The 27,698-nt window shown below is 40.9% G+C and overlaps 1 protein-coding gene across 2 annotated transcripts; it reads right to left on the bottom strand.

Annotated features, from left to right (window-relative positions):
- Positions 1–218: 218 nt before the first annotated feature.
- Positions 219–23,749, bottom strand: spon2b (spondin 2b, extracellular matrix protein). Of its 2 annotated transcripts, none has more exons than XM_054739264.2 (6): positions 23,602–23,749; positions 11,608–11,871; positions 11,032–11,255; positions 9,498–9,689; positions 8,926–9,112; positions 219–627 (listed from the first exon to the last, which is right to left on the bottom strand). In XM_054739264.2, exons 2-6 carry the CDS (start codon positions 11,837–11,839, stop codon positions 449–451), a joined length of 1,014 nt encoding a protein of 337 aa, XP_054595239.1. In that variant the 5' UTR covers positions 11,840–11,871; positions 23,602–23,749; the 3' UTR covers positions 219–448. The 2 variants fall into 2 exon arrangements, with proteins under 2 accessions (XP_054595239.1, XP_015805794.2); XM_015950308.3 differs by lacking the exon at positions 23,602–23,749 and adding an exon at positions 12,835–12,965.
- Between the last annotated feature and the right edge of the window lie 3,949 nt (positions 23,750–27,698).

Raw genomic sequence — 27,698 nt, 5'->3', positions numbered from 1 at the left:
GGATGATATTTAAGATGATGATAGGTAAAATGAAAGTTATTAGCCTTAGAAATTAAAACATAACCAACTGCGTTGCATTTTAATAACAGCTTTGTTCAAAGTTGCTTTGCTCTTCACTAGTTTATTTGATAATATGCCAGAACTAAAGTGGTGTCTAAATTGCTGTTTGGCAAAACTACACCTGTTCAGCACTGGCACAGCTATCCAATGCCCTTCAGATGAGAAATCTATCACAGGGTCACACTCTTCCTGCTAAAACCAGTTGATCGGGTAAGGCCAGTGAGAGGAAACACAATTTAATCTCTTCTGTTTAAGCCTCATGTCAATATACAGTGGACCGTTTACTGTTCTTAGACCGTCTTCGTCCCTTCCGTCCTTTTCTAGATTTCCTCTCTTTTGTCTTTCGTCTGTCCTTCCTCTCCTTCTTCTCCCTCCTGTCCCGGCCTAGTCATAAACAGTTGTCCGGGAAGCACTTCCTTTCTTCCTCCAGCAGGGGGCAGGCTGCTCCACTGTTGGCTGGCTGCATTATAACATACCGTGTGCGGTGCTGCACTCCTGAGTCTCCACACTTGCCTTTGCACAATCCCCAAGGAGACCACGCTGACACCTCACAGTCCAGAGGTGTATCTGTACACAGAGAAACATTGTAATCATGAGTTTTCTTTTTCATTTTGGTCAATGTTTTTTATATTTAAAAATGTGTTTCATTTCTGGTTAAAGGCACGGCAAGCTTACTCTTTTTATTTCTTTGTAGAAGTTTTAACAAACAGAATCAGCGGAACATTTTTTGACAGCAATAGAAAAATAACTGGTCTTCAGCAGATGTTTGTTTTTACAAGTGCAAAGAAGGACTTACAGTAAACGCTGGCTAATGACATGTGCAGGTCCCCGTAAACTCCAAAGCTCTTGTAATGAGTTATTGGCAATTGTTGTGCAATGACAGCTTTATTGAGTTTCTGCTAAATATGCCTTCTTTTTGCCAGCATACATTGGACCCCATAAATTTATCTAAGGTATAAAGTGGTTGCCTTCATCACATAGTTTTCTTAAAGAGTAACTAAACCCCAAAATAACCTTTTTTCGGCTAATTAACTCTATAATTGGGTCTTTACAAATGCAATCTTTCTGTTTCTGTGCATTTTTTGACATGTTTGTGTAAACTTGATTAAATCTAGAATCTAGGTCTAAAAACGTCTTAGTGCTGCCCCCTGTGGCAGAACAGCGGCTACTGCATTTTAAACTTGTGATTGACTGCGACTGGAACAATTTCATGTCATCGGTACAGTCTCCTCCCACTCCCCCCTCCCTCCCAGGATGGAAATTCCCCACACTTGGCCATGCCACCCTGTGCCTCCTGGCAACGCCCACTTTCATGGCATTTTTCAAATCTTGACTAGGGGTGGAGTTACGTTTTCTGATGGTGCGCAGTCCCTCTTTAAATATTTAATAGATATGGTAAACATTTGAGTCTCATATTCATTCTTGCTTTCTCCCTCCACTTTACTAAAACACCATGAACTCGCCTCGCTATGTCAGCCAAGCGGGATGTGAGTTAACCGATGTGGATCGCAGTTGTGGGTTAGGAAGTAGAAAAGCAGAAGGATCGGAGGCGGTGCGGAAGCTGCAAGGATGGATGGATGCAGGGATTTAACCCGAATGTCAAGTCAAGGCTGATTTTTAACATTTTCCATCTTCCTGTGTGTCTGTTAATGACACGATAAAAAAATCAGATGTTAACAAAACACTACAGGGAGCAGAAATTTAGATTGATTATTCGTCAGTATTTTATTTGACAGATAAAATCTACAGCAGGTAATTGTTTATTAAGAAGAGCTTTTGTATGGGCTTTAGGGAGAAGGAGAGAACACAGTAGAGATTCATTGAAGGAGAAAGGAAAAATAAACAGATGGTGAGTCAGGATGGAGCACCAGAGTGCAGGGCAGGAAACCCCAACAGATTGTTGGCCACGCTTTGTTGTGTGTTCAAAGGTAGTCAGGGGAACGGGTTGTGTTCTGTAATGCTGACTCAAACCTTTACCTGTCATCCTAAATGCAGAGTTTGATTAAAGTACTTTGATTTCTGTTTCTCATTTTTAAAGCATGTTACTGCTTAGATCAGGTGCTTAGAGTCAATGTGGTGATTTGTGCTTTCAAGAAAAGCCTGAGGTGAAGTTTGATTTTGTTTACCAACTTATTCTCTAAGGAACAAGAGCGTAAATACTCCAGTGGTCAGAGAATGGAGTTCTGTCTTTTAGATGCTAGATTGTGAGTCCCATTTTGTCACTTCTGTTCACAAGGGTCACAAATTCTCCCAATTCAATTCATTTCAGTTTATTTATATTGCACCAAATCAAAACCACAGTTGTCTCAAGTCACTTATTAAGCAAGCATATAGCGATAGTGGAGATGTAAACTCCCCTTAACAGAAAGAAACCAACAGAACCTGGCTCAGTATTCCATCCTTCATATTCTGCCTGTTTAACGTTATTAGATGTGTTCCTGCATTTTCTGATCCACAGCACTCCCATGGCTACTCTGGTGTCAAGTTAGACATAATAGAGATTGTGTATGGCCTGGTGTTTCCCAAAGGCTCCACTAGGCATGTTTCCATTACCAGAACTCCAGGGTAGTTCCTGGGATGGGGAACTTGACCAGGAGATAGGATGTCCCAGTCCTCTCAGCTGTTGTGTCTCCATTCAAATGCAGCCCTTTGAGAACTTGCACAGACATCAGCATATCAGGACTGCTTTGGCAGTGAGTGATGTCACTGATCAGCCCCAAAAAGCGTCCAAAGTAACATTAATAATATTAAAAGCATATATTTTATAGAAGTATATCATAATTTAATCCATTCAGAGGAAAAGAGCAGCTCTGAGTTTGGTGAGACAAGCACCATTAATTAAGTCTGTGGGGGAGTTTTCCGGTGTCAGGAGTTAGATTTTAAATGCAATCGGTACTTTTTTTTTTTGCTTCCATTCTGCTTCACCAGCTACTCTTCTAATTTTACTTCTGCTGGTTGTTTTGGACACTTGCTGATGTCATTTCCTACTGAGTTACAACCAATCAGCATGAGTTAACCAGAGGTTCCACTCAGCTACTTCACCAGGCCATTCTGAGTTCCAGAGCAGGTACTCAGAAGGTTCCTGAAAACAGCCCGAAAAATGGCCATTCGGACGGCCTGGTCAGGTGGAGACACGCACATGTCGGGAGGTTCCTGTAAATCTACCCTAAAGTTCTTGTAGTGGAAACACGCCTATTGAATCATTACAACAGACATTCACTCCTAATTTAGCTAAATGAGGTGGAAACTCTAATCTTTCTTATGCCTTTGTTTTTTATCATTCTGCACATACCGTATTTTCTGGACTATAAGCCGCTACTTTTTCCCACGCTTTGAACCATGCGGCTTATAATGAGGTGAGGCTTTCCTGAAGATTTTCCTTCACCTGCCAGGGGGCGCTTTAGCAGAAAGTGAAACAGGTGGAAGTCATAAGTGGAAATGGAAGAAAGTGCTCATTTTAATTTAGCACATGCAAGCAGCCGGCACGACGAAGAATTTTTTTTCAATTCCATACCCCCTCATCATGGAAACTACACGTATGAGTTCATATGATGCCACATTTAAGTTGAAGGCCATCGATCTGGCAGTAAAGGAGGGAAACAGTGCTGCCGCACGTAAGCTTGGAATGAATGAATCCATGGTTCGGCGCTGGAGACGGCAGCGGGAAGAACTCATTCAAGCCAGCTTCACCCGGGGATGATGACAGCAACACAGACAGCGACACTGACATCACCACAGAAAAGGTATGTGACGAAGCTCTTCTGAGGCTGTTCAACTCCGACACTGAAGAAGAGGACTTAATGGCTTATGTGCGCAAGAGGAAGATGAGAGCGAATTATTTTTTCTGGTAGGCGAGTGTGTTTTATTTACTAGCCAGGCATGTTTTGTGTGCAGTTTTTATTTTCTAATCATCCAGGGCTTATTAATGCTGTGCCAGCGCTGTTCTTTCCTTCTAAACATGCATGCAAATTACCGGTAATAACGTGTCAGTTCTGTTTTTATTTTATAACCATCCAGAAATATGAATGCTATCAGTGCTGTTTTCTTTTCTAAACTTGCAGGCACGTTCACCCGTGTTTAAAATTAATTTTGTTGAATTAAAACAACGAAAAACATCCGTGTAGCGTCTTTCTGTCTAATTATCTTATGTTATGGCCATACATGCGCTGTGTGCCGGAGACCTGCATGTGGCTGCTGCACCGCGGCTTGTATTTGAGTGCGGCGAGTGTGTGTGTAGAAAACCTTTTTTTTATTGATGTGGCTTATATTGAGGTGCGCTCTATAGTCCAGAAATTACAGTATGTGCTTTCTACACAATCAATTGTTTTAACACAAGGGTCTCTTTTAAAGTCATTACATGCTTTACTTCTTATGGTCTTACGACTCACTCACAGTGATGCAGGGGACTGTTCTGTTCTGGTCCTGCTGGACCTGACTGCAGTCTTTGACACTGTTGACCATCACCTGCTACTGGAGAGGCTGAGAGACTGGGTAGGTCTATCAGGAACTGCTCTGGAGTGGTTCTCTTATCTTTCTGAGCGTTCCTTTTCTGTGGCTGTCTCAAGTTTAGGTCCTCCACCACCTCTCTTACCCATGGTGTCCCACAAGGTGTCCCACAAGGTTCTGTGCTGGGGCCTCTGCTCTTCCTCCTTTTTCTGCTTCCTCTTCAGCACATCCTGAGCTCCTTCAAAGAAATCTACCATTTTTATGCAGATGACATCCAACTGTACATCTCCTTTAAGCCCCATGAGATGTCTAAGCTGCAGCTGTTACACACCTGCTTAGACTCTATCAAAACCTGGATGGCTGGGAGATTTCTTCAGCTGAATGAAGATAAGACTGAGATCTCCATCTGTGCCCCAGAAAAGCTGTTTCCCAAAGTCGGAGACTCTCTTGGTCAGCTTGCTTCTCCCACCAAACCTTCTGTCAGGAATCTTGGTGTGACCTTTGACCCAGTTCTCACTCTGGATTCTCATGTCAGTTCTCTTGTTCGCTCTTCCTTCTTCCATCTCAGGAACATTGCTAAGCTGAGTCCCATTCTGTCCCACTCTGAAATTGAGACTGTTCTCCACACCTTCATCTCCTCACGCTTAGACTACTGTAACTCTCTTTTCACGTGTCTGAGCAGAACCTCCCTGAACCGTCTACAGGTGGTTCAGAATGCCTGTGCTCGGCTTCTGACCAAGTCCTCCAAACACACCCACATCACCCTGCTTCTCCTCCAGCTTCACTGGCTGCCAGTCAACTTCAGGGTTCATTTCAAGATCCTGGTTCTGGTCTATAGGGCCTTACATGGACAAGCACCATCCTACATTGGTGATCTTCTTAATCCCTACACCCCCAGCAGGTCCCTGAGGTCCAGTGATCAAAGCCTACTGGTTGGGCAGCACCAGGCTAAAGACCAAAGGTGACAGATCATTTGCTGCTGTGGCCCCCAGACTCTGGAACTCTCTCCCCCTGAGTCTGAGATCAGTGGACTCAGTGGTCTCCTTTAAAAAGCAGCTGAAGACTCACTTGTTCAGGCTGGCTTTTGCATGACTTTCATCACCCTCTCCTTGTTCTGCTCTCCCCACCTATTCCACCTTCCTCAGGATCCACTGATTTCCCTCTTTCCTGTTCACTCTCTCTCTTTCTTAACATTTTTTATCACAATTGTCTATTTTTCGCTCATTTCAAATATATTTTTAAACATTTTCTAAATTCTTTTTTATATTTTTACATTTTTTGCTTTTGTGAAGCGCCTCGTGATTTTTTTCTTGAGAGGCGCTATAGAAATGAAACTTTCTTCTTCTTCTTCTTATTCACTCAACAGCTTCAGCTCCATGTGCAAACATCTGTTCTCTTGTTTAAATGAAATGGGGTCAGTAAGGAGCAACTACATGCTAACAAACCCCTTTGAGTCTAATAACGCTGTTGGGTAATAAAATCATTACTTTGCATCACATAATGCATCTAATAATCATCACTACCTTCTCCTTCTTCAGCTTTTTCTACCAATTTCGCCTTTCCTGGGATCCACTGATTACCTCTTTCTTTTTCATTTCTCTTTCCATTTCCTCTCATTTTTATCACACATTTTTTTCTCATTTTACTGTAGTTTAATCTTTAAAAAAATTTTGATTTATAATTTATTCATTTGTGTTCTTGTGAAGCACTGTAACGATCTATATAAAATATTGTTTCTTCTTCTAAAAACCTTAAAATCCATATTCATTAAACCCAATTACAAGGTTTTGTTTTTAATGATCTGTCATTTTTTTTTTTTTTTTTTACCGTGTCCTGTCTGGCTGTGAAGCAAGCATAATTGATGTCTGAATGCTGGTGACAAGCCTTACAGATTTATTCTCAGGTGGAGCATCAAAGCGTTTGCTTTTAATGTCACACCTGATACTTAAAACTTTATTGTTATTGTTGTTGAATGCTTTGTAATTCCGACCAGACACGGAGACAGAGGTGAAAGAGAAAGGAAAAGAAAAGGTGGGGGGTGGGGGGGGGGGGGGTCCACAAAAATAAACAATAATGAACAAGAGTCTGCTTCTAGACCTGCAGAAAAAGACAAAAAAAAAACAAAAGGACACAAAAAAAGGGACACAACAACAATACAACAAGATCTACCTATCACTGTGTCAGCTTGATGAAAAAAAAATATATATATAATCAACATTGCTTAACTGAAGAATCACGATAATAAATCACAATGCATTAAGTGCCCACCATAGTCTTAAGACCTGTGTTTATCGTGCCCAAGCCCATACTTTTGAGAGCACCATGTGAGCACCTGTGTGTGTACACGCGCTTGTTTATGTAAGGTTTCTCTATAGGAGCGTCCAACAGAGAGTGTGAGGGACCACAGATCCGCCCCCCAAAGATGCGCAGGAGACGGGGGGAGCTCCAAGTCCCAGAGATTCAGGCGCTGCCCCAGAACACAGGAACCCCAAGGAGACTGCAACCAGGAAGCCCCCCCCCCCCCCCCCCCCCCCCCCCCCGAGAGGCACAGAAGATCGCCCCGGGGGGCCACAACCAGCAGCCGGCAGAGTCCCTGGAGATATCAGCGGCAAGTCCACAGGCCCACCCGCAGCCTCCCACCCCCTAGCCGGCCGAGCCCGGGACCCAGCGACCCGGGACCCAGGGGCGACCACCCCCGCCGGGGACCCAGCAGAGCCCAGGGACCCAGACCCCACCAGGCAGCCACCGGGATCTATCAGGCAGATGCCAAAATCTTAAACCCCCAGACCCGGTTGCCACGAACGCTCAGGCAGACCAAGGCACAAGCCCCCACACCAGGTGTGGCAGGGGGAGGGGGGACAAAGATCTATATCATCAAGAGAAGTTCCAGGAGAGGGGAGGAGTCAAAGGCCCCACCTGACATATACAGTCATACACAAACACAGTCACACGCTCCCTCCCTCATGCTCACACATGCACATACAACCCAAGACTTACAAAAATGCACGCCGGACACCCACTCATGCTCCCCATACACACCCTATTCACTCTGGTCCCGGTACTGCTGCACATGGGGTACAACCATCACCGGTAACCAGAGTTTGACCCTTTCTGCTGGGGTGCTGATGAGCAGGCTCCTCCGCCCAACGCTGAGCACAGCAACCCACCACCCCAGACCCCAACCAGACGGCCAGATCTCCCTCCTAGCCTCCAGCCCCAGGAAGCCTAGCAACAACAGAGGTGGCTAAGACCCCTAGTCTCCCTCCGCCTGCTCCGATATAGTGTTGTGTGATCATGAGGTGTATTCCATGGCTGTGGTGAGTGGGCAGTGCGGGCATCATCCGGCATATGCCAGCTGATGCCACCGCACCACCCCACTTACACCCTCAGCCATCAGTGTCTAAGTGCGGTTTAAAATTGGAAGTGGGCACCGGCACTCGGGAGGAGGCTGAAATAACCCCTGCCAAATGCCGTTGAATGTACTCACTCCCAAGGCCCTAAGTGTGTGTTTGTGTGGAATGTCGTCAGTGGAAGTGTATAAGGTGCAAATAAAATTGGGGGGCAGGTTGCCACAGGAATGCGGAAATGGGGTCCATACCCGCACTCCCTGACTTGCCCACCCCCCAAGGTCCTATGTGTATGTTTGTGTGATGATGTGAGGGAGCAGGAGGAGAGAAGTATGCGGGGATGGGGAGGAATGGCTGGTTGCTCCAGGGAGCCAGCTCCCCTACTGGCCCCAATAGGCACCTCTGTTGTCAAACTGCCACCCAGGGCATGGAGACCCCAGCCCATCCTGCCAGGGCCCAAAGCAGCGGCATTACAGAGCCTCACGGAGTCCGAGGGCACCAACCCAGCCCCATCCCAGCAGAATATCTATGCCCACCCCTGCATTTGCACAACTTCCAGAATATATAAGACATGGGACATCCGGGTAAGGTTGGGTCCTCCCCCTCCTGGACCTCCCCCTCCCCTGTGATGGAACGGCAGAGGAGCCTAGGTCTACCTGAGGCCCCCGAACCCGGGCCAGGCACTGCTGCGTGTCCCTGCCTTCTTCCCGGCAGCATACATGTCAGGACCCGACCCCCAAGGCCCCGCCCAGATCCCCACACGGGGCCGGCCACCCCCAAACCCCGAGCCCCCAGGCCCCCACCCAGACCCGCCCAGGGGCATTGCAGCTGCTAGGCAGTGACCCATGGCCGCCGCCAAGATCCCCAAGGGGCCCCACTCACAACCGCCAGTAGTCCATCCCCCGAGGCAACCCAAGCACCTCCAGAGGGGGGCAACTCCCAATGTGATCCGTCATTTCTAAATAGCAGTTCCAATGTCATAAATATTTCCCTTTTCTTGTTTTGTATTTTATTATCACGTAATAAATATGTAAATAATAAAGTACATAGACATTTCATAGATCAGACTTACTTATGAGCTTGTCTTCGATCTCATTTCCTGTTGGCAGAAGGTTGGACTGGGTGGGCTCCAGCAGCAGACTGATGATTTGATTTGTTTTCTTGATTTTTGTCAGCGTGACCTTGGCAATGGGTGGTAAGTGTTTCAGGCGAGGATAGAAAAAGGAGTTGGCAGGGTGACTAGGGAAGGAGGAGGTGATCTGTGGAAATATAAATGGAAAAAGTTAAAGCAGTTAGAGATGATGTGTCGATCAATAAGTTGTTTTTTTTTTCTAATTATTTAACTTGGTGATAACCTCCTCTGCTCCCTGGGATAGAATTGAACTAGAAATAATTCAAAAATGTATGTTTAGAACTAAATAAATTATCAGGTAAATTATCATTTAATTGTTCCTTTTCATTTAATTGTTCCTTTTACAGTTTTAGAAAAGATAATCAAAACATTTACAGGCTGTACTTTTCCCCCCAGCCAATGATTTAGTAGAAACTCTAAAACACATTTTGTGACCACAGTTTGAACTCCTGTCTGGCTCTGGTGGCTTGTGGTTTTCACTTTTGATTGATGCATTGTTGCTCTTGGCCCACCTGTGAGACTCTGTCCTGTGGGATAGTTTCAAAGTTGGGGGAAGAGAAGGTGAACCCGCTGTCAGTTCCTGCATCATATGGAAAAAGCTCCAGTATCACTTTGTCTTTCCAGCGGTCACCATCACACAGGTCAACACTGTCCACACCCACAAACCAGTCAGGACTTGGAACGATCCGTACGATAAAGGACAGCTGCAGATGGAAGTAAAACAAGGAGGGAGAAGGGGGTTGAGAGAAAAATACGAAAGTGAGTCAGAGATAAACAGAAAGAGGAGGATATAAAATAGTCTTCTTTAGTTATATAAAAGAATTAATTGTAGAATTTGATTGTACTTTAAAGTGCTTTAGAGTCTCTGGAAAAAAATAAAACATCCTTGTCAAGACATTCATCCCCAAAATGTGTTACCATTCACTCATAAACATGTTCCTTCATCAGTCTGTTCTTCAAATACAGCCCACCAAGAAAAATGTTGAAAAAGAGCAGAAATAAGAGCTAAGAGTAGGTTATTTTGAAGATACACGCTGGTGAAGAAGTGAGACACTCCTGCAACACCTGAATTCAGGATTATGGATAAATCAGATGGGCCTTGAAATGTAGGTATTATGCAGTCACATAACCTCATTTCCAAACTGCCCAGTTTCTTGAGCAATCATCCTATGTGATATTGTGTGATACTGTCTTTTCTATGTTATTACCTTCTTTAAACATGTTTAAGTATAAACACAGAGGACAACCTCTGACTCACATCACGGAAAACCAGTGAAGAACACTTTTCATAGGGAAAATAAGAGTTTGGAGCCGTTTTTATTGAAGCATTTGGTGTTTTGCCCTGTCCACATGATGCGATGTGTTTTTCCAAAATGTGCTGTAAATTGTGTACGGTTAGTGATAACATTAAAAAGAAGAAGAAGTCTTTTCTATAGCGCCTCTCAAGATGTAAATGTGTTTATTTGTATTAAAAGACTAGTAGGTTAGGTTTGTAATTTAAAATTGTTAGGTCTATGGGTTTGAACATCCTTATCTCAGTTATGGAGCTATTTCTGTCTTTGCATTCTGGAAACAACAAACACTCAATATCGGGAACAAAAGTGTAATTGAAAATGACCTCACAGCAGTGTTTTCAAGGCCAAACCTCTCACCACAATCTTATTTAAAATACATGTGAAATCCTTTGCTCAACATTGGACAACAGTTAGAAAGTGACGGGCTCTGTATCTCATTACACAATCTTCAGATGCTAATTTCCTCTATTTGTTTAATATTTTTCCTTCCGAATGCATATTTCTGTTCAGATGGGGAACCTCTTTGATCTATGTGACATTAAGGTCGCACATTTTAAGTTTAAAACAAAGATTATCATCAAAGAGAACAAAGCAATAATGTAAGACAATGTGTTTTGTAATAAAAGGTGTAATAGTCATGATCTAGGAAGCTTAAAGAAAGGATCACACTATCTTGCTGTAACTGATAGTAGAGAGGGTTTTCTTTGGCTCCTTGACGAGACTGAAGGAAGCCAGTGGTTGATTGACTTACATACGAGTGTCTGGCAAAGACCTCAAACTCAGTGTTCATATGGCCCGTGCCTCCCACAGCAGCAGGAGCAGAGAAGATCCCATAAACGCTCTGGATGCGTTCGCCGGCCGTCTCCACTTCCTTCACGAGTGTCCAGGCCTCGCCTTTTTCCGCAAACTCCCTTACTCCATTGCTGGCAAATTCATTACTCTGCCACATGTGGTAGTCGAAGCTGTGGGTCACCCCTTGTAGAAGAGAGAGAGGCTTGACATTATCGGTGTATCGGTGTTTAGTCTGCAACATTCAGGTCATACACATCTGTTTGGAATTACGAATATTTAATTATTTGAAGTTCAAAACAATTACAGATATTTTTTCCCAGCCAAAGGGACAAGATAAAGAATAATTTCCATTCTTGATCTTGTTTGATGACCGATTTATTAAATTTTTGTCCTGCCTTTGCCTGGATTTAGTCATCATATTTGCAGATTTAACATATTTTGAAATAAAGGGTTTATGCTTTCCCCTCAGTCATCTGAATACATAAATATATACAAATGTAAACAATAAGTCAGCTGTTAGCTTTGGGCGATTTACCAATGAGTTTGGACCACTGGGCAGGTGGACGGTAGACAGGATACTGCTTAGGAAATGCTGCTTGAGTCCATTTTCCAGTAAACGTTAGGCTGTAGTGGGCTGTCTCAGACGCTGTGCACATAGGGACATCAGTGGGCACTGGCATCGAATGAATGCCTCTACTGATTGTCAACATCAACGCAAGTAGGTGACATACGGCCTCAGAGAAGGAACGAGTGTTCGTTGTGTCCATGACTGAGTCAGATATGTGGAGGATGGGAAAGTCTGAAGGTGAGAACAAAGGGCAAAAATGAATCGTTAATCTGATTGGATCAGCTGAAAGTAAGTTGTGGCATTGCTCTTTTACTCTTTCTGTCATGCTTTCTTGACTTTCAGGTTTCACAGTTTCTGCTTGTTTTTGTTGGAGTTTGCATAATTGGACATTAATAAAATGTGAAAATGTTGAAAGTAGGCATGGCCCTGACTGGAAATAATAATCAGAGTGTAATCATTTGAATAGTATTAATGAGGGCCACAGACCATTTTTGTGTTTGTTGGTCTCCTCCCTCAGCGGCTGAGCTGTTAATTGCAAGCATGTACAACGAAGACTAAAGCACCACTTCAACTTTTTTTCATGAAATGACTGTTTTGGTGTGAATTTGCTACACACTTGATAAAATATAGCTGAGTTTTTTAGGTTTGGTTTAGAATACGAATACCTATGTACTCTTGCTGTCAGATCCCAGACATGACGAGGCTGCCCAGAGAAATGGAAAAGGCAGGAATGTCTGGCTGCACCTTAAGTGTTGGTTTTAAGTGGGGCATGTGAGTCAGTGTAGATTTTTTTCCCCTGGAAACATTTCCACCATTTTTCTTGGCTAGCAAAGTGTTTTAAGCAATAAAAAGAGGACATTTGGCATTTATCAAAATACATATTGCCTTTATTTGTAAGCACCAACATTCACTTTAAAATATATAGATCCTGTAAGGAAATGTCTGTAATTTGAATTTGAATCGACTTTTGTTTTGGAATCCACAAAAAGTTGATCATTGTTGCTCCTCTTTAGACATTCATCTATTACATCCTGCTTCTATTACAAAAACAATTCCACCTGGCTTTAAAAACTATACAAGCTTTTCATGCAGGCCTGATGTCCTCAATCATGTCACTTTATTGTGCATCAGTCCAGAACAACACGCATAGCCAAACTTCAGTCACATTTAGAAATAGGTGTGGGTCTTACTCACTGGTTTAGGTCAGGGTTCCAGATGAATATAGATTTGCAGCAGATGGGTGGAGAAGGAGGGCTGGAGGTGAGGAGAGGGGAAGAGGAGAGCAGTGGATGTGGCTGTCGGGATAAGTGACTGCAACAGTCCAAATCCTCCTTTGCCTATTTATGACTTTTAGGAGGTCCACACCCACCCCACACACCCTGTTCTCATCGCTCAACTCCTCCCTCCACCTCATACCTAATTCTCCTCTTCAGCTTGACCCACTCTTTCTCCCAGCATTGCTATCTTCTCAACTCCCTTGCCCCCTTCATGCCCCCTGACTCTAGTTCTCCCTACTGGATACAGCTACCTTTACTCTTTATAATTGGTCCTTTAACCCTCTGGAGGCAGGCGTTGCAGATTTGCAACGTTAAAACCTACCTACCTACCTACCTGGTTACTCCACTCCACATACGTATTTCATGAGCATTTTTTTTAACTCAGAAGTACTCCTGAAGGACTTAGTTGTTCGTCTTTTTATTAAAACTTATTGTGAGCCTGAGAGGGTTAAAAGATTAATGGCTTCTGCAGCTGGAGATGCACAGCCAGGGGCGCGGTGCAGCTCTGTGGGTAGAGTGTCATTCACAGTATGATACTGGAGGTCTCAGTATGAACATACATGTCTAATGAGGCTACTAATGTATTTTCAGAAATCTGTATAAAGTCGTTGCCAGGTTTTTTCAATTTAAGTGAAGCTACCAGATGCCGTCTCAGTGCTGCTTTTAAACTTATGTGGCAAGTCTTTTTATCTACAGAAATCATGGTGCAATAAAGCACCATGCAGCAAGTTTGGATTTCTGTGGATATCTGTCATTATTTTCCAACTTAGAAGGCATTTACTCTTTCTTTTGCCATCAGTGGACAAACTATCCAGAAGATTGGATGTTTCTCTGACAGAAATCACAAGTTTGCTTCACTTTTCAGTTCTTAAAGAGGTTTATGAATGAAAGACGTGAAGATTTTGGCGTGACTTTGTGTGAATGTGCGGGCGGAGGCCAAGGTTGTGGTGTTTGATTTACAGAAGCTGGAGGTGACAAACCCACACACTCTCGTGCAAACGCAAATATGCCAGCATGCTGAATCAGCCCACACCTAATGATATCCATATGGTCACATTTCCTACAAAAACAAACTATAACACCTACTTACACACAGACACATACACACACACACTCAGACCACTTGCCCTCAACAGAACTCTCTCAATTTCCAGCATTAATTGCTTGAATTGCAGAGTCTAGTCTCTTTGGAGTCTGACATTTGAAAAAGGAAAGTAACTCATCACCACCATCTGAATTCATGCAAACTGAACACTGGTGTACTGTATTCTGTTTTATTGGGGATAATAAATCAGTGAGGCAGCTGTGGGACACACATTTTGCTACTAACTTTATAAAGTGCATACACATACAGCAGGATGCATGTGTTAACACATTGTGTTACTCCTCTAGACTAGACTGTGTGGCAAACTGCCAGATTCTCATTTATTGATTCCCAATGGACACATATGTCCTACAGGGACCAATAAAAGATTAAAGATGACTAGGAGTAGGCATTTACACATAAAATAATGGGTTCTGTGTGAGTATGTGCATGATTCAGTGTTCACCTGTTAGCATTTCACACTCACATCGGGTGTTTATTAGCATTACTAAAAAGCATAATTATTCTTTTAGGAACCCTTTAGCTACCACACCAATAGAAAAGCAAATAAAAACAAAATGTTTTGCTTTTTTTGAAAATTATTTAGATCAACAAGAGAAAAATTAATTACAAAGAACATTAATACAGTAATAATCATGCATGATATTAATGTTTAGCTTCATTTTCAAGTAGACATGTATAATATCTTATTTTAGTTGAGTAGATTTTTTTAAGTTAAGTTCAATGCATGCTTTTAATAATCCTAATCCTAATAACAAGGAATTAATTGTGCGGTTGACCTTCCAGTGAAAAAAATTAAAAAGTTCATGGTTTGTTCAAAAATTTAATGAATTTTAAGAATATTCCAGAACTTTTCTAAAATCCTCCTAAAATAGAATAGTTTTTATCGTCGTTAGACCCGAAGGCCCAATGAAATTGAGCCACAGAGGATGTAGCAAACCTTGATTATCTTCTTTGAAACTTTCTTCATCAAAGTAACATTCCATTTATTCATACACTTTATTCACAAAATGTATGAAGCTACATGTGGTTCAGAGTCTTTCTCAAAGACACTTTCAAGATGGAGAAGCTGGTATAGAACCACTAACCTTAAGATTAACAACATGATTAATGATCTACTCTTGGATTGCGCCTTTCTGAGTCAGACTCCAAAGCGCTTCACACTACAGTGAATCATTCATCCATTCACACACTGTGGTGGTGAGGAGCTACATTGTAGCCACAGCTGCCCTGGGGCTCACTGACAGAGGTGTGGCTGCTATAAAAGTTGCCACCAGGGTGAAGTGTCTTGCCCACTGACACGACTGACATGACTGTGGGAGCCTGGGTTTGAATCTGAAACCATATGACTACAGGTCAAACTCCTAACCCCTGAGCAACCATCAACATAACTGATTGCTCTGCTCACTGAGCTACAGCTGTCTCATTTTATATTGACTTCACTCAATCAACAACCTCAGTGTATTTAGAAAAATCAAACAATACTAAATAACTTCATGCCGGCAACACATTAATAAAACATCAGGAGACAACAAAAGAAAGACAAAAGTTCATAGCATGTTCAAGTAACATGAAACTACAAAATTATACCACCAAGATTTAAATGGGTAGCAGGTGGGAATGTCTGAGTTTTATGCAGTGGTTGAGTCCACCAAAGGCTTTCCAAGAAAACATGGGTGGTGACTCACCACTTAGTCCCAAATACAGAGAATCATTAAATTACACAGAACTCAAACCTGTTGACATCTATAGAGCAAATGAAAGTCACCAGATCCCAGCCAAGGCCAGAAACCACTGGTGGAGGTATAAATAAGTTAGACCCCTGACGGCACAGTGGAATTAACTGTCATAGATCCATATCAAGAGCCACATGAGCTTGTGAGCATTTAGGAAAACCATTGTCATTCAACACAGTCTACCACTACCTTAAGAAATTGAACTTTAAACTATACAAAGAGACATTTCAAATTAGTTTAGAAATGCAGCTGAGCTCTTGGGTTAAATCTCAGATAGACAGAAAGTCAATATTCTCATACGATTAACTGGTGAGGTTAATTAATGACCATGTCTTGGTTTAATTATTTAATTGAAGATATTGAAATTCTAAAGAAGCCCATTTTGTTTAAGAGAGGGATATAAACACTGATCTTATTTCGTATTTCTTTATCAAGAAAATAAACAATATTTTACTGTTTGAAAGGGAACTTGAAATCTATAAGGAAAGAAAATTCAAAGAGTTGTTGGCCAGAAAACATCTCATGTTCCCTGGGTAAAAAAAAACAAGTCTGACATGTCTGCCCCAATGTGGGGGATGCGGGCACTTACTGTGGGAAGGAGGTGGGAATGATGTTGGTATTTTCTATAGTTAAGACTTAATGCAATCCTGCGTCTGGCTATCAGAGAAACCCTCTCATGTGTTTGAGCAGTTGATGTCAAGTATGACTCAATTGTCTATCTCTCTCACTTGACATTTATTTGAAATTATGATTGCACTTACTTTTATATTTTACCATATTTATCCTAGCCATATGCTTAAAGCTCTATAAAAACATTTATTGCCTTACAGTAATTAAAAAACGAACTGAGTTTACTATTGGGTAACCCCTAAATAATCCTTGCTGTTGAATGGAATGGAATATAATTTAGTTTAGGGAATATTTAAATAAACAAAAATGAATAAGTTTGAGCTATTGATCTGACTGCTTTATGTTTGCTAAAGTCATTTTGGCAGGTGTAGCACTCACCTCTGGCTGCTCTTGAAAGCCTTTTCAACCCATCTGAAAAAGGTTTAGTCTTATAATGAGAAGCAAACTTTTATTGTTCAGAAATATAATCCTAAACAGATTAATTTAGCAGGATTGACACTGTTTGCAAATTGCGTTCTTTCCAACAGTCAGAATAAAGCCAGAGCTGAACCCATGTATTTCTGTTACTGGGTGAATGTCAAGCTGTTGTACTGTGTTTTAAGATCCACCATGTGATGGACTAAACTGCCTGTAAACAGAATATCAAAGCATACTGTTGTTAGGTCATTTTCTATGGTGACAGGATACAAAACCAGCTGGCTTTACTTAAAGAGAAAATGTGTAGTTTTTACCGTTATCTCTGGAAATATGATGTCCAGTTGTTGAAAAATATTGTCAGCTTCATACCATATAAACAAAATCAGGTCTAAAGTACATAGGTTGCAGGACTAGCATCTTTGGGGATGTCGCATTAGACGCCATGGGTGTTTCTCAATGTCAAGGCGCCTGACCTAGCAAGACATCGCCTTGCTAGGTCAGGCTTATATCATGTGACCGCAGCTTCCGTGGCGGTCACATCTCGTTACGTGACACGTGAGGTAAAGTTGTATTTTATATGTATAAGTTTTAATATAAGTGTATAACAAGCCTTTTACTTTAATTGTGTATATATTGGTTGAATTAAATATGTAAGCGGGTAACAACATTTACCGTGTTTTGCATTAATTATCAGTTTGCCAGATAAAATGTGTTGTGATTAATTTTATGTTTATTTTAAAGTTGTTAAAAGATTAAACACTTTGATCTAGATTATTTACTAACTGTTAAAATGTGTTTAGGTAAAAATTCTTATAAATTTTTTTTAAACATTTACAATTTTAAATTATTATGGGGTTTTATTTATTAAATCCTTTTATTTATTTAATCCTCTTAAATATTATAAAAATATGAAATTAAATAATTTGATTTAAAACATTAATGGAATTTTCTTTGCCTTTTAAGTATCAAATGTGAAAGTTTTCTAGCAAACTTGATTTATGTTTAGCACATCATATAGAAACATCGTACACATGTGGCACCCATTTACATAAAATGAACAATCAAAAAAGGATGAAGTATTGGCTAAAGGGGTGTCCAGTTTCTTAGTGAATATTTATTGTAGGTAAACAAAGGTAATGAGCAGTGGCGGCTGGCCAGTAGAGGGCGATAGGGCGCCGCCCTCCCAGTTTTCCCCAGTGTTTTTAATTTTTATTTAAAAAAATAAATAAATAAAATTAACAATAATCACATATTCTAAGTTAATTGTGTGTTTTGTAACAAAAATGAATCATATATATATATATATATATATTTATCAGTGGTGGGCAGTCAGGGCCAGCAAAGCCTTCTCTGCTGGCCTAAACATACTCAAAAGCGTAAATGTATTTTTTTCCTTTGGTAATTATTTTTAAATAAAAAAAAATGTTTACTGGTCTATTTTCTTTATATCCTATTATACCCACTTGGCCGCACTGCTTCCAGTGTTAAAATACCAAGGCTGGGTGTTATCCAATCAGATTTAAGCTAGCTTGTGTTTTCAGGCAGATTAACGTCTGCTCTAGGCCTTCAGAATCAATAGAGAAGCCCACAGTCCGCTGTAAGTGAACAGAGACGATCTAGTTGCGATAGCCAATCAGCTCACGAGTCAGCTTGGCCCGGGCCAGCTAGCTGGCCTCACGCAAAAGTTGACATGAACGCATCCTGTGATTGGATGAGCAGTAGTTAGAACTTTTCTAGCGGCACGAAGCAAAATATCAAAACTAAACACAGAGATTTGTATCTATAGGCAGCTATCGGTGTATTTTTGAACACATGATGGCTGAAAGAGGAGAAGAGACGGACTTGGTTGCAGATTAACTTGCCACACCACTTTCAAGACGGACCTTTCAAGAAAAAATGGATCTTGTGAGAACAGGTCGTCTGACCCCAACGCTAGCTGGCTTGTCCCAGCAGGGGAATGGATTTGTTCGTCATTTTCAGGCAAGCAACTATGAGCGGTACCCATGGCTAACAGCTTCAGAGAACCGCCGCAGGTTATTCTGCTGGGAATGCCCGTTGCTCGCATCAGATGGATTTGGTAGCATTAAAGCGCGTTAAAATGTACGCCAGAAACACGACCGGACAGACACGTCTTTCAGCCTCCATGTCCATAGAAAAGGATCTACTCATGGACCTGAAGTGCACAGATAAACTGTATGACAGAGCCATTGAGGTTTTCCTGAGGAAAGAAAGAAGGATGGATTTTATTTTCTAATGAGCAGGAGAGGAGGAGATCCATGCTGGACATTTATGTTGGTGAGTAGAAACATTTTATTAGTATTTTTTTAATGTTTTGTCATTTTATTTTGTTAATAATCAATAAATGGTAACGAAATAAAATGGCAAAATGAAATTATTCTGTGTTCTGTTTCTATGCAATTTATATTGTGAATGACGTGGTGTGTGCAGCTGCGCCAACATGTTCAATTGTTTCGCGGTACAATTTTCTCCAAAACAAATGCAAATAATGTGTTTGCTTTACTTATTTATTTTATTGTCTCATCTCTTAAACCCGTCTTTCATTTCTGAGATTTGACGGTATCCGTGGTCAGCTTCCTACTCTCAACTGGGAATGCGAGTTTGATTTTAAAGGCTCTGGAAATTGTGTCTTGACCAGCCACTGGTGTGTGTGTGTGTGTGTGTGTGTGTGTGTGTGTGTGTGTGTGTGTGTGTGTGTGTGTGTGTGTGAGGTTTCTCCAGCTGTGATGTCCTATTGATGGTATTTTAAGGTGGATTAAATTAGATTGGACTGAATAGGAAATCACTGAAGGCCCAGGGGTGGAACGCACCACCCGCCACTGATATTTATATATATATATATATATATATATATATATATATATATATATATATATATATATATATTGGTCTCTGCCGGTCTCTGCCGAGCGGTGGAGGCTCTAGGCTGTTTTTGAATCGCCCAAACAGGACGGGACCAGCCGTCCAATTGCTGACAAGAAAATCAAAGGGTAGGAATGGGAGTGTATCCAATCAGTGTCGACGTTGTTTCAGAAGCATGATGGGCGATAGAGCTACCGCCAAAGGTTTCGTTGGTGTTTGGTAGAACTCGGCAGAGTCGTTTTTGGTCGTGACGCAGATGGAACATGGACGCCGCCAGTGACTACAACAGCATGGATACCGGATCTCAGCAGCCACTGAATTCAGTTCGGTCTCTTCTCCAGTATCCGTTCGAGAGGAGAACTATGGTGGAAAAACTTAATGTCAAAGAGCTTGGAACAGATCAGCCCGACGTAAAGATAAGCCAGCAGGAGAAGGAGAGAGGTAAACTGTACACACGAGGCTTCTCCCCAAATTGGTACACCAGGAAGGCTTTGCTAGCTGGATGCAATCATGCTAATGCGTTATTTTGCTTTCCGTGTTTGTTATTCAAAACGGCTGGGACAGATAAGGCATGGATTGAGTCAGGAGTTACAGACATGAAACATTTTTCTGAGAAGGTGAAGAAACACGAGTCATCCCGGGCACACATGGACAACAACACGGTGAAGCTAGCCATGCTAGGCAGAGCTAACATTGCCATGCAGCTCGACGAGGGAAACGGAAGAAACGCAGGACGTTTGGCCAGGGAGAACAACAGCAGCTGGGTGCAGAGGTAAGCTGTACATTACATTTTTGTGAACAAGACAATCAGAATCAGAAATCCTTGGTTGTCCCACAAACCGGGACATTTGTTTAACAACATGTTTAATGTGCAATAACTGTAAAAACTAATTTCAACACACATACTTATTATACATATTTAATCACGTAAATGTGTATTTCATGTAAATTTGTACATACATCAATCTGATTCCATTTTACTTGTTACACTTCTGCTGCAGCAAACAAATTTCCCAGTTTTTGGGACAATAAAACATTTCTGATTCTCAATTAGATGTTTTTACCTCAAATGTAAAAACATCTGATTGAGAATCAGAAATGTTTTATTGTCCCAAAAACTGGGAAATATGACATTTGTAAGAGGATACTGATGACATTATTTCTTTCCTTTGAAAGTGTTTCCTATGTACTTATCTGTTGTTTTTTTATTTATCTACTTTAAAGAGGATTAAGACTTTCCTTGAGGAACACCATGACACAGGATGGGCTGAATGCTCTTGCCATGCTCTCCATGGAAAAAAAGCTTGTCACCAACATTCCTGACTTCAATAAAAAGCTCATCGAGAGCTTTGCCACTCAGAAGGACAGAAGGGCAAAATTTCTGTACAAATGAGGTATCACACACACACACAAATGCATCCACTTGATCTTTGTATAAAGTTGACCTTGGCACAACCCTCCAGAAATATTTAACAGTGTAAATTTCTGGCATTTTGTCTAAGTAGTGTTTACTACCATTACTGTAACAGTAACCTGCTCATAATTTTTCGTGTTCACTCAAATGTTGAAATTAAACAAAATGTTTTTGCTACTTGCCTCTTGCATTGCCTATTTACCATTTATGGTCATGTTATTTTATGTGCAATTTAATGCAGTATTTTTCAACCTTGGTCCGCAAGGCAGCGTGCCAATAGTCAGACACACCTGGATTAATCAGTTTGTCCAATGATGTAAGACAGGAAATAAAAGAGCTGTGCTTAATTCAGGAAATAGTGAAGTTGTGCACAAAGCTCAGAAAGCACAAGTTTGTTTAAAAATAAAAAATAGCACAGCCCCACCAAAAAATATTTTTCACCAGCCGCCACTGGTAAAGAGGACACTTAGAAGCTGGTTTTAGGGGAAATACTTGAAAATTGAATTCAGCTGTTGTTTTATATTTTGTCTTCCATCACACCTCATCCAGATTCATATATAGTGTTTATTGTTATCCCCACATTCTCCTTGATTAAATTTGTTTTCTATCAGATTAGTTTTTATTTTCTTTATTTCACCATTTTTATTGTCAAGTTATTTTTCTACACCGTTTGCCTGCCTTTAGATTCCACTTCTCTCTCACACAACAACAGATCAGCCCTCTAAATTTTATAAAAACTCTAAAGCTCCAAACACTGGAACACACAAGTAAATCTGTATGCTTATCTATTAACCCTCTCAGGCTCAAAATAAGTTTTAAGGTAAAAAAGGTAAAAAATGCTCATGAAATACGTATGTGGAGTAACCAGGTAGGTAGGTTTTAACGTTGCAAATCTGCAACGCCTGCCTCCAGCGGGTTAATTTTCTGTGTGGTCTATATGAAAGTGAACAAATGATAATATCAATGTTAGATATTCTTTTTGCTGAGTAGCAAACGTTGAAACACGTGAACTGTCTGCCCTGCCTGAACCATGTTACTACATTTGTTCTGCTTTTGACCACAGAGAAACTGAACTGCTGGTATTGTAACTGACTTTGTTCGATATTTATGCCATCAATCATCAAAACCCACCAAGGTCAGGCTAGCACATATTAGATGTCACGGGCAAAGCAATTTATATCAGCTATGTTCCAGGATATCAGGTGACTTCAAAATATTAAAACACAGAACATATAAATCTGCTATTAGAAAAACACAGCTGCTGAGTCTGCTTTTCATTTTTCATACTCGATGACCCTACCTGGTTCAGTCCTTCATATATAAGTCCAACAGAGCTGTTTTTTGGGGGGATCATGCCTTTGTGCTTAAGAAGAAAAAAACAAATATAATTACTGTCCCATTTTTGTTTATTTAATGTTTACCTTTTACAAACATTTTCACGTGGTCTGGGTAATGTATTTATATGATCTTCAGCTAAATAAACACATAGTTAACGTTTATCTATTTTGCATTAAATACTTACGCACTCTAAACAGATTTCTAATCATTCTAATTTTCCACAGAGCTTTTCAGACCTACCCTGAAGATGTTTAATGAACATATTTTTTAATCTCATATGAGCTGTCTTTGTGTAGTTTTCTGACATGCTGCACCTACAATATTATTATGAATATTGATGGCATAAGGAGAAGGACATTTATGAATTATTACAATCAGAATTTAGATTTTATCAAGAGGAGCCAGTTGAGGTGGCTCGGGCATCTGGTCAGGACGCCTCCCTGGTGAGGTTATCTGGGCACGTCCAACTAGGAGTAGGCCTAAACGGAGACCAAGACCAAGAGGGACAATGTCTCTCACCTGTCTAGGGAACGCCTTGGGATTTCCCCGGAAAAGCTGGCCCAAGTGGCTGGGGAGAGGGAAGTCTGGACCTCTCGACTTAGGCTACTGACCCCGCCCCGACGCGACTCCGGATAAGCGGAAGAAGATGGATGGATGGAGAATTTAGAGTTGTAGCGTAATGGTTTTTGGCTCTTTTATGAAAGATGAACCATCCTACATAATAATCTGGAATATTAATTTTAATAAATTAATAACCACATTTATAGAGATAAGAAGACTCAAAGATTGTTTTCATCGATAAACTGACGATCATATCCGTTTGTCTGTGTTTCAGTTCAATGAAAAGACAAGTTTGAAATTTAAGAGTTTTAATTCTTCAATTTAAACTAATGCTTTGAAATGACAATCATAAGAAAAATAATCAACATTGGCAACCTTGTTGGACAATCTTTAACAGTTGATATTTTAAGCTTGCACAAATAGACCTTGTGTTGGATGTGCTAAGATTGAGGATGATGTAATTATGAATGCGTGCATGCAGGTGTCTGAGATTGCCTCAGGGAGAGAAAAGGTGAATCTGAGTGAAAAATGATGTTTTGAATTAAACTTTAGTTTTTATTAGAAAAACTGCATCAGAACGCTATCTATCGTGTTCTGCCTCACCGTACTCAGGACCCTCTTTCAGATCCGGACCTCGGAGGATGTTTATCCAGGTCACACCTTGGCTGGCAGAGAAGACGAAGGTGTGCTGACGGTCCAGTCCAGAGTTGACCTCGGTACACGTTGATGAAGCGTTCCGGCAGATGCGCTTTCTCAAGTTTAAATTAACTCAGAAATCAAAGACTCTGGGACGAGTCTGCGTTAGCTGGTTGCATTTCAGCTATTCTGTCTGGCTTGACAGAAATAGCGTGGGGGGGGGGGGGGGGGAGGGGGGAGGAGCCGGCAGGGCTCCTTTCCCCATGGCGTTTGTACTGCACGTCCCTCTCTTTCGTTCCCACTCTCGTTCTGACTAACTTACCAAAAACCACTTCTCTTCTCAAAGCAAACTTGTGCGTCAGAGCAAATGTGTTTTGGAGTTACTGTGAATCCATACCTGTGTGAGCGGGTGTGAAGGTCATCACTAAACCCCTTCAAAAACACTATTTAATTAAGTATACTGATTCATTATGATTCCCCAAAGCATAATAATCATTCATTTGATTAAAACACATTTATAATGAGCAAAGTGATCAAATGATTATTTAGCATTAATAATGAAGAAAGTTTGACTTTGTTTTATTATGACTAGAGTGTGGGTTGAAGTTCTTCTTCTGGAGCTGCAGGTGTTGGATTGTTGTGGAATTCTTCAGACTTGCTGTCGGCTCAGGTCTTAATCTGTGGGTGAAAGTTGCTGCGTGACCCAGCTTTGACCCAGCCGGGCAAATACGACCTTGGCACAGAAAACCCATACTTCCTCACGTTACAGAGTTCAGTAAAATCATAAAAGTTTAAATGTTACCTTACTCTCATCACAAACAAGTGCAACATGTGAGTACAGCCACCCTGCATCAATGCAGTTTTGGGGTTAACTCTTAATGGATCGATTTATTGCATCTGTGCACCAATAAAATCAGACATTCTTAGATGAAAAGTGTTCAAGAATGTTAGTTTCTTTTAGGTTTCTGTGTTTTTAAAAAAGTTCACCTTGGTGTAGTTAAGTCTGAATTTGTTTCTTGCAGGAACTGATTTCGTAGTACAACTCTTCTTCTAGTGCCATTCTTGCTGTATGTTTTCTCATTAGTAGAGTTGGGCATCAAGAATCGAGCATCGAATGGAACCGGTTCCAACTGTTCAATTTTCCCAGAATCGCTCGACATTTTTTATTTCGATTCCTAGTTTCGATTCCTAGTGTGCCAACGGAAGAGGAATCCGCGGCCGATCTCCATGAAAAATAAACGTGATCTGCAAATTGTGATCAATGCTTTTCAGAGCTGATCACACCAGCTGTCTGTGTTCAGCACCGAGTCCCCCCTCCCTCCCCCCAGCGGCCAAATCTAAACAAACGTGTCTGCCGAATTTTTACTCCGTAATGTAAACTTTAATTCCTGCAGCGTAGAGGAAACTTGTTAAAATATATCAACATGGTGGATTTAACAGAAGCTTTAAAGAACAAACTGGACGGTGTGAGGTGAGTTTTATCTCACTGCAGAAATAAAAAACACACACGGAGTGTCAGCAGTCAGACACGTGAGCATCAGAAGGCTGAACAATAACCTGTAGAAATTAGTCATCATGTTAGAGAAGCTTCTCTGTGGTGGACCACACCAGCTTCTGCCACAATAAATAATAATAATAATAATAATAATAATAATAATAATAATAATAATAACAAATCACACACAAAGTTGTGAACATTTTAATCTCCTTTCTGACATATTTCTGTTGAGTTTTAGTGTTTAAAATCTGTTAGATTGTTACTGACAGCAGCTGCATTTAAGTTTCACTTCCTGTTCTGACTGAACGCTGCTGCAGCATGGAGGTGTAGTTCTCAGTCATCCTGGACATGATCATCCTGAGAGTTTTAGCTGAAAACAGCTGGACGTTTCTGGATATGTTGGAGACATTTAGCCTCTCAGCCCAGAGGCTGCTTCCAGACTTTGGTTGTAGTCAGAAACAAACACACTGGTTGTGCTGCAAGTCTTTTTATTTTTTTTCTCCCGAACATGTTTTTGTCTAAACGAAGGTGATGTTGTTGTTCATAGAGTTAAAATTCATGCTGAAGTTAAAATTATTTCATCAAGTAGGACCTGTGGTTAGCTGGATCATGTAAAACATGTCATGTCTTCAAAGAATCAGAATCGTGAATCGATAGGAACCGTAATCGAAACGAGGAATTGAAATTGGAATCGTTCAAAATCAAACGATGCCCAACCCTACTCATTAGTAATGCCTGCAGCAGCACGTGTAAAATAAAACGCTGAAAGTCTGCTTCACTTTGATTGTGTAATTCATATATTGTAACTGAGAATTTATAGTATAGTAAATATATTTTGCAGAGTTACTGAATGGGTATGAAACTAATGAAGTCGGTTTGTTAGTGTTTTTTATTCATTTTGCTTTAGATCTAATTTTGGTAGTCAGATCACGTGCAAGTGTTTTTTGTTTGTGAATGCTCACATTTTTTAGTATTTAAGAAATTGTTTCATTAATTGATGTATCTCTTCTTTAGTTGTTTTTTTGTTTGTTTGTTTTGGCATGGAAACTCTGTGAGCTAAATTAAAACTAAGGTTAACTTGCATCATATCATATCATTTTTCAAGTTGTTGACCTATTTTTACTGTATCAGTCTTAGTATTATTGGCCCATCAATGGCTATTTGTATTTACCTTTTTTGTTATTGTCGTTTTCCCAAAAAGTCTGACTGCCTTGCTAAGGGTTGAGTTCTGATCTGTATTTAGACATGTTGGGCAGTATAAATGATTGAGTTACCTTACTGATGTTTGAAGATGTTTGAAATTACAGAGACTAATTTTTATTGCTCTTTTTATTGCCGTTTTACACCCTAATGCTCCTCAGTCTATTTCTTTTTCTTTTATGATTAGTTTTCAGTATTTTAACCCCTGCTGTTTCCCCCTAATCCACTGTAGACATCCCTTTCCTTGCAAGCCTTTATTCTGTTTTGCCAAGTTTTTTTTTTCATTTGTGGTCTCTCTTTGACCCGCCAAAGTGAGAGCTCCTCATGTTTTTCCCATCATTCTCTCCTCCCACCTTGTGGTAAGGCGGTGAACCCCCAGCCGGAGGTATAAAGGACATGATTTACAGGGCCCCTTTGTAAAAAAAAGAAAACTCAAATAAGAGATCAGTTTTCCCGCAAATTGATCCTGTGCTTCTGCACAGGTAAAGCTCCCAGAATTTTGTCTAGATATGTAGAGGTCACTTTTCACTGTGGTCCAATTGTGACAGGCTGCAAAAGTGCCAAAATGCATTTCCACATGGGAGGAAACCCGTGATAAAGTTGGTTTTGGTTTTCTCCATATGTGTTGTGTTGATGTGTCTTTATGGAGTAACAGGGAGATCCAAATCAGGAAGGAAGTAGGAGCAACAGTTAGGTATTAAAGCCCAAGGCTGTGGTATTGATGCTTTACTTTAAGGCAGTGGTTCCCAAACTTATTTAGCCACGCACCCCCTTCTATGTCCCGACCATGTTGACGCACCCCCCAGCCCCACATCAGGGCATGGCTATATATATATATATATATATATATATATATATATATATATATATATATATATATATATATATATATATATATCAGACGTCACGCTAAACACTCGACAGACAGGGTTCAAAAAATATGATCGACCTTTTTCCCCATCACTTTCATTTAACATTCAATACCATTACAATTTCCTTTGATTTAATTTTAAATAAATATTTAGAGTGCCCAGGTAGCACATAAACATTGCAATTTAACGGTTTTCTTAAAGCAGGAACGTTTAACCAGAGCTCTCTCCTTCCTTCTGCTCTGCGTAAACCTGAGCTGGCAACCTACTTGTGCGTAATCAAATGTCTGTAGGGGAAAAGATGGAAAGCTATAGCCATGAGGTTCACTTTTGCCTCAGACCGACTTATTGCTGTTTTATGGTGTGACTGAATCTGGGATCCGCTGCCACGTGGACTGGGATAACAAATGCTGCAGTCACATGAGTTGTGGTCAGGTTAGTGAGGAGTCACTGGCTGGAGCGGACTCGACTTTAATACGTCATCCTAAAATAGAAGC

Source organism: Nothobranchius furzeri, chromosome 1, assembly GCF_043380555.1.
Source record: "Nothobranchius furzeri strain GRZ-AD chromosome 1, NfurGRZ-RIMD1, whole genome shotgun sequence".
Lineage (NCBI taxonomy): Eukaryota > Metazoa > Chordata > Actinopteri > Cyprinodontiformes > Nothobranchiidae > Nothobranchius > Nothobranchius furzeri.
This window is presented reverse-complemented; position numbering and strand designations above follow the sequence as displayed.

Bases quoted from the DNA above. Each gene is read 5' to 3' on its own strand.
- spon2b (XM_054739264.2), bottom strand. From the start codon at position 11,839: ATGGACACAACGAACACTCGTTCCTTCTCTGAGGCCGTATGTCACCTA. The intron at 11,256-11,607 runs GTAAATCGCCCA...CTCTTCTACAAG, and splicing joins CCAGTGGTCCAAACTCATTG to GGGTGACCCACAGCTTCGAC. The intron at 9,690-11,031 runs GTAAGTCAATCA...TTCCATCTGCAG, and splicing joins TCTTTGCCAGACACTCGTAT to CTGTCCTTTATCGTACGGAT.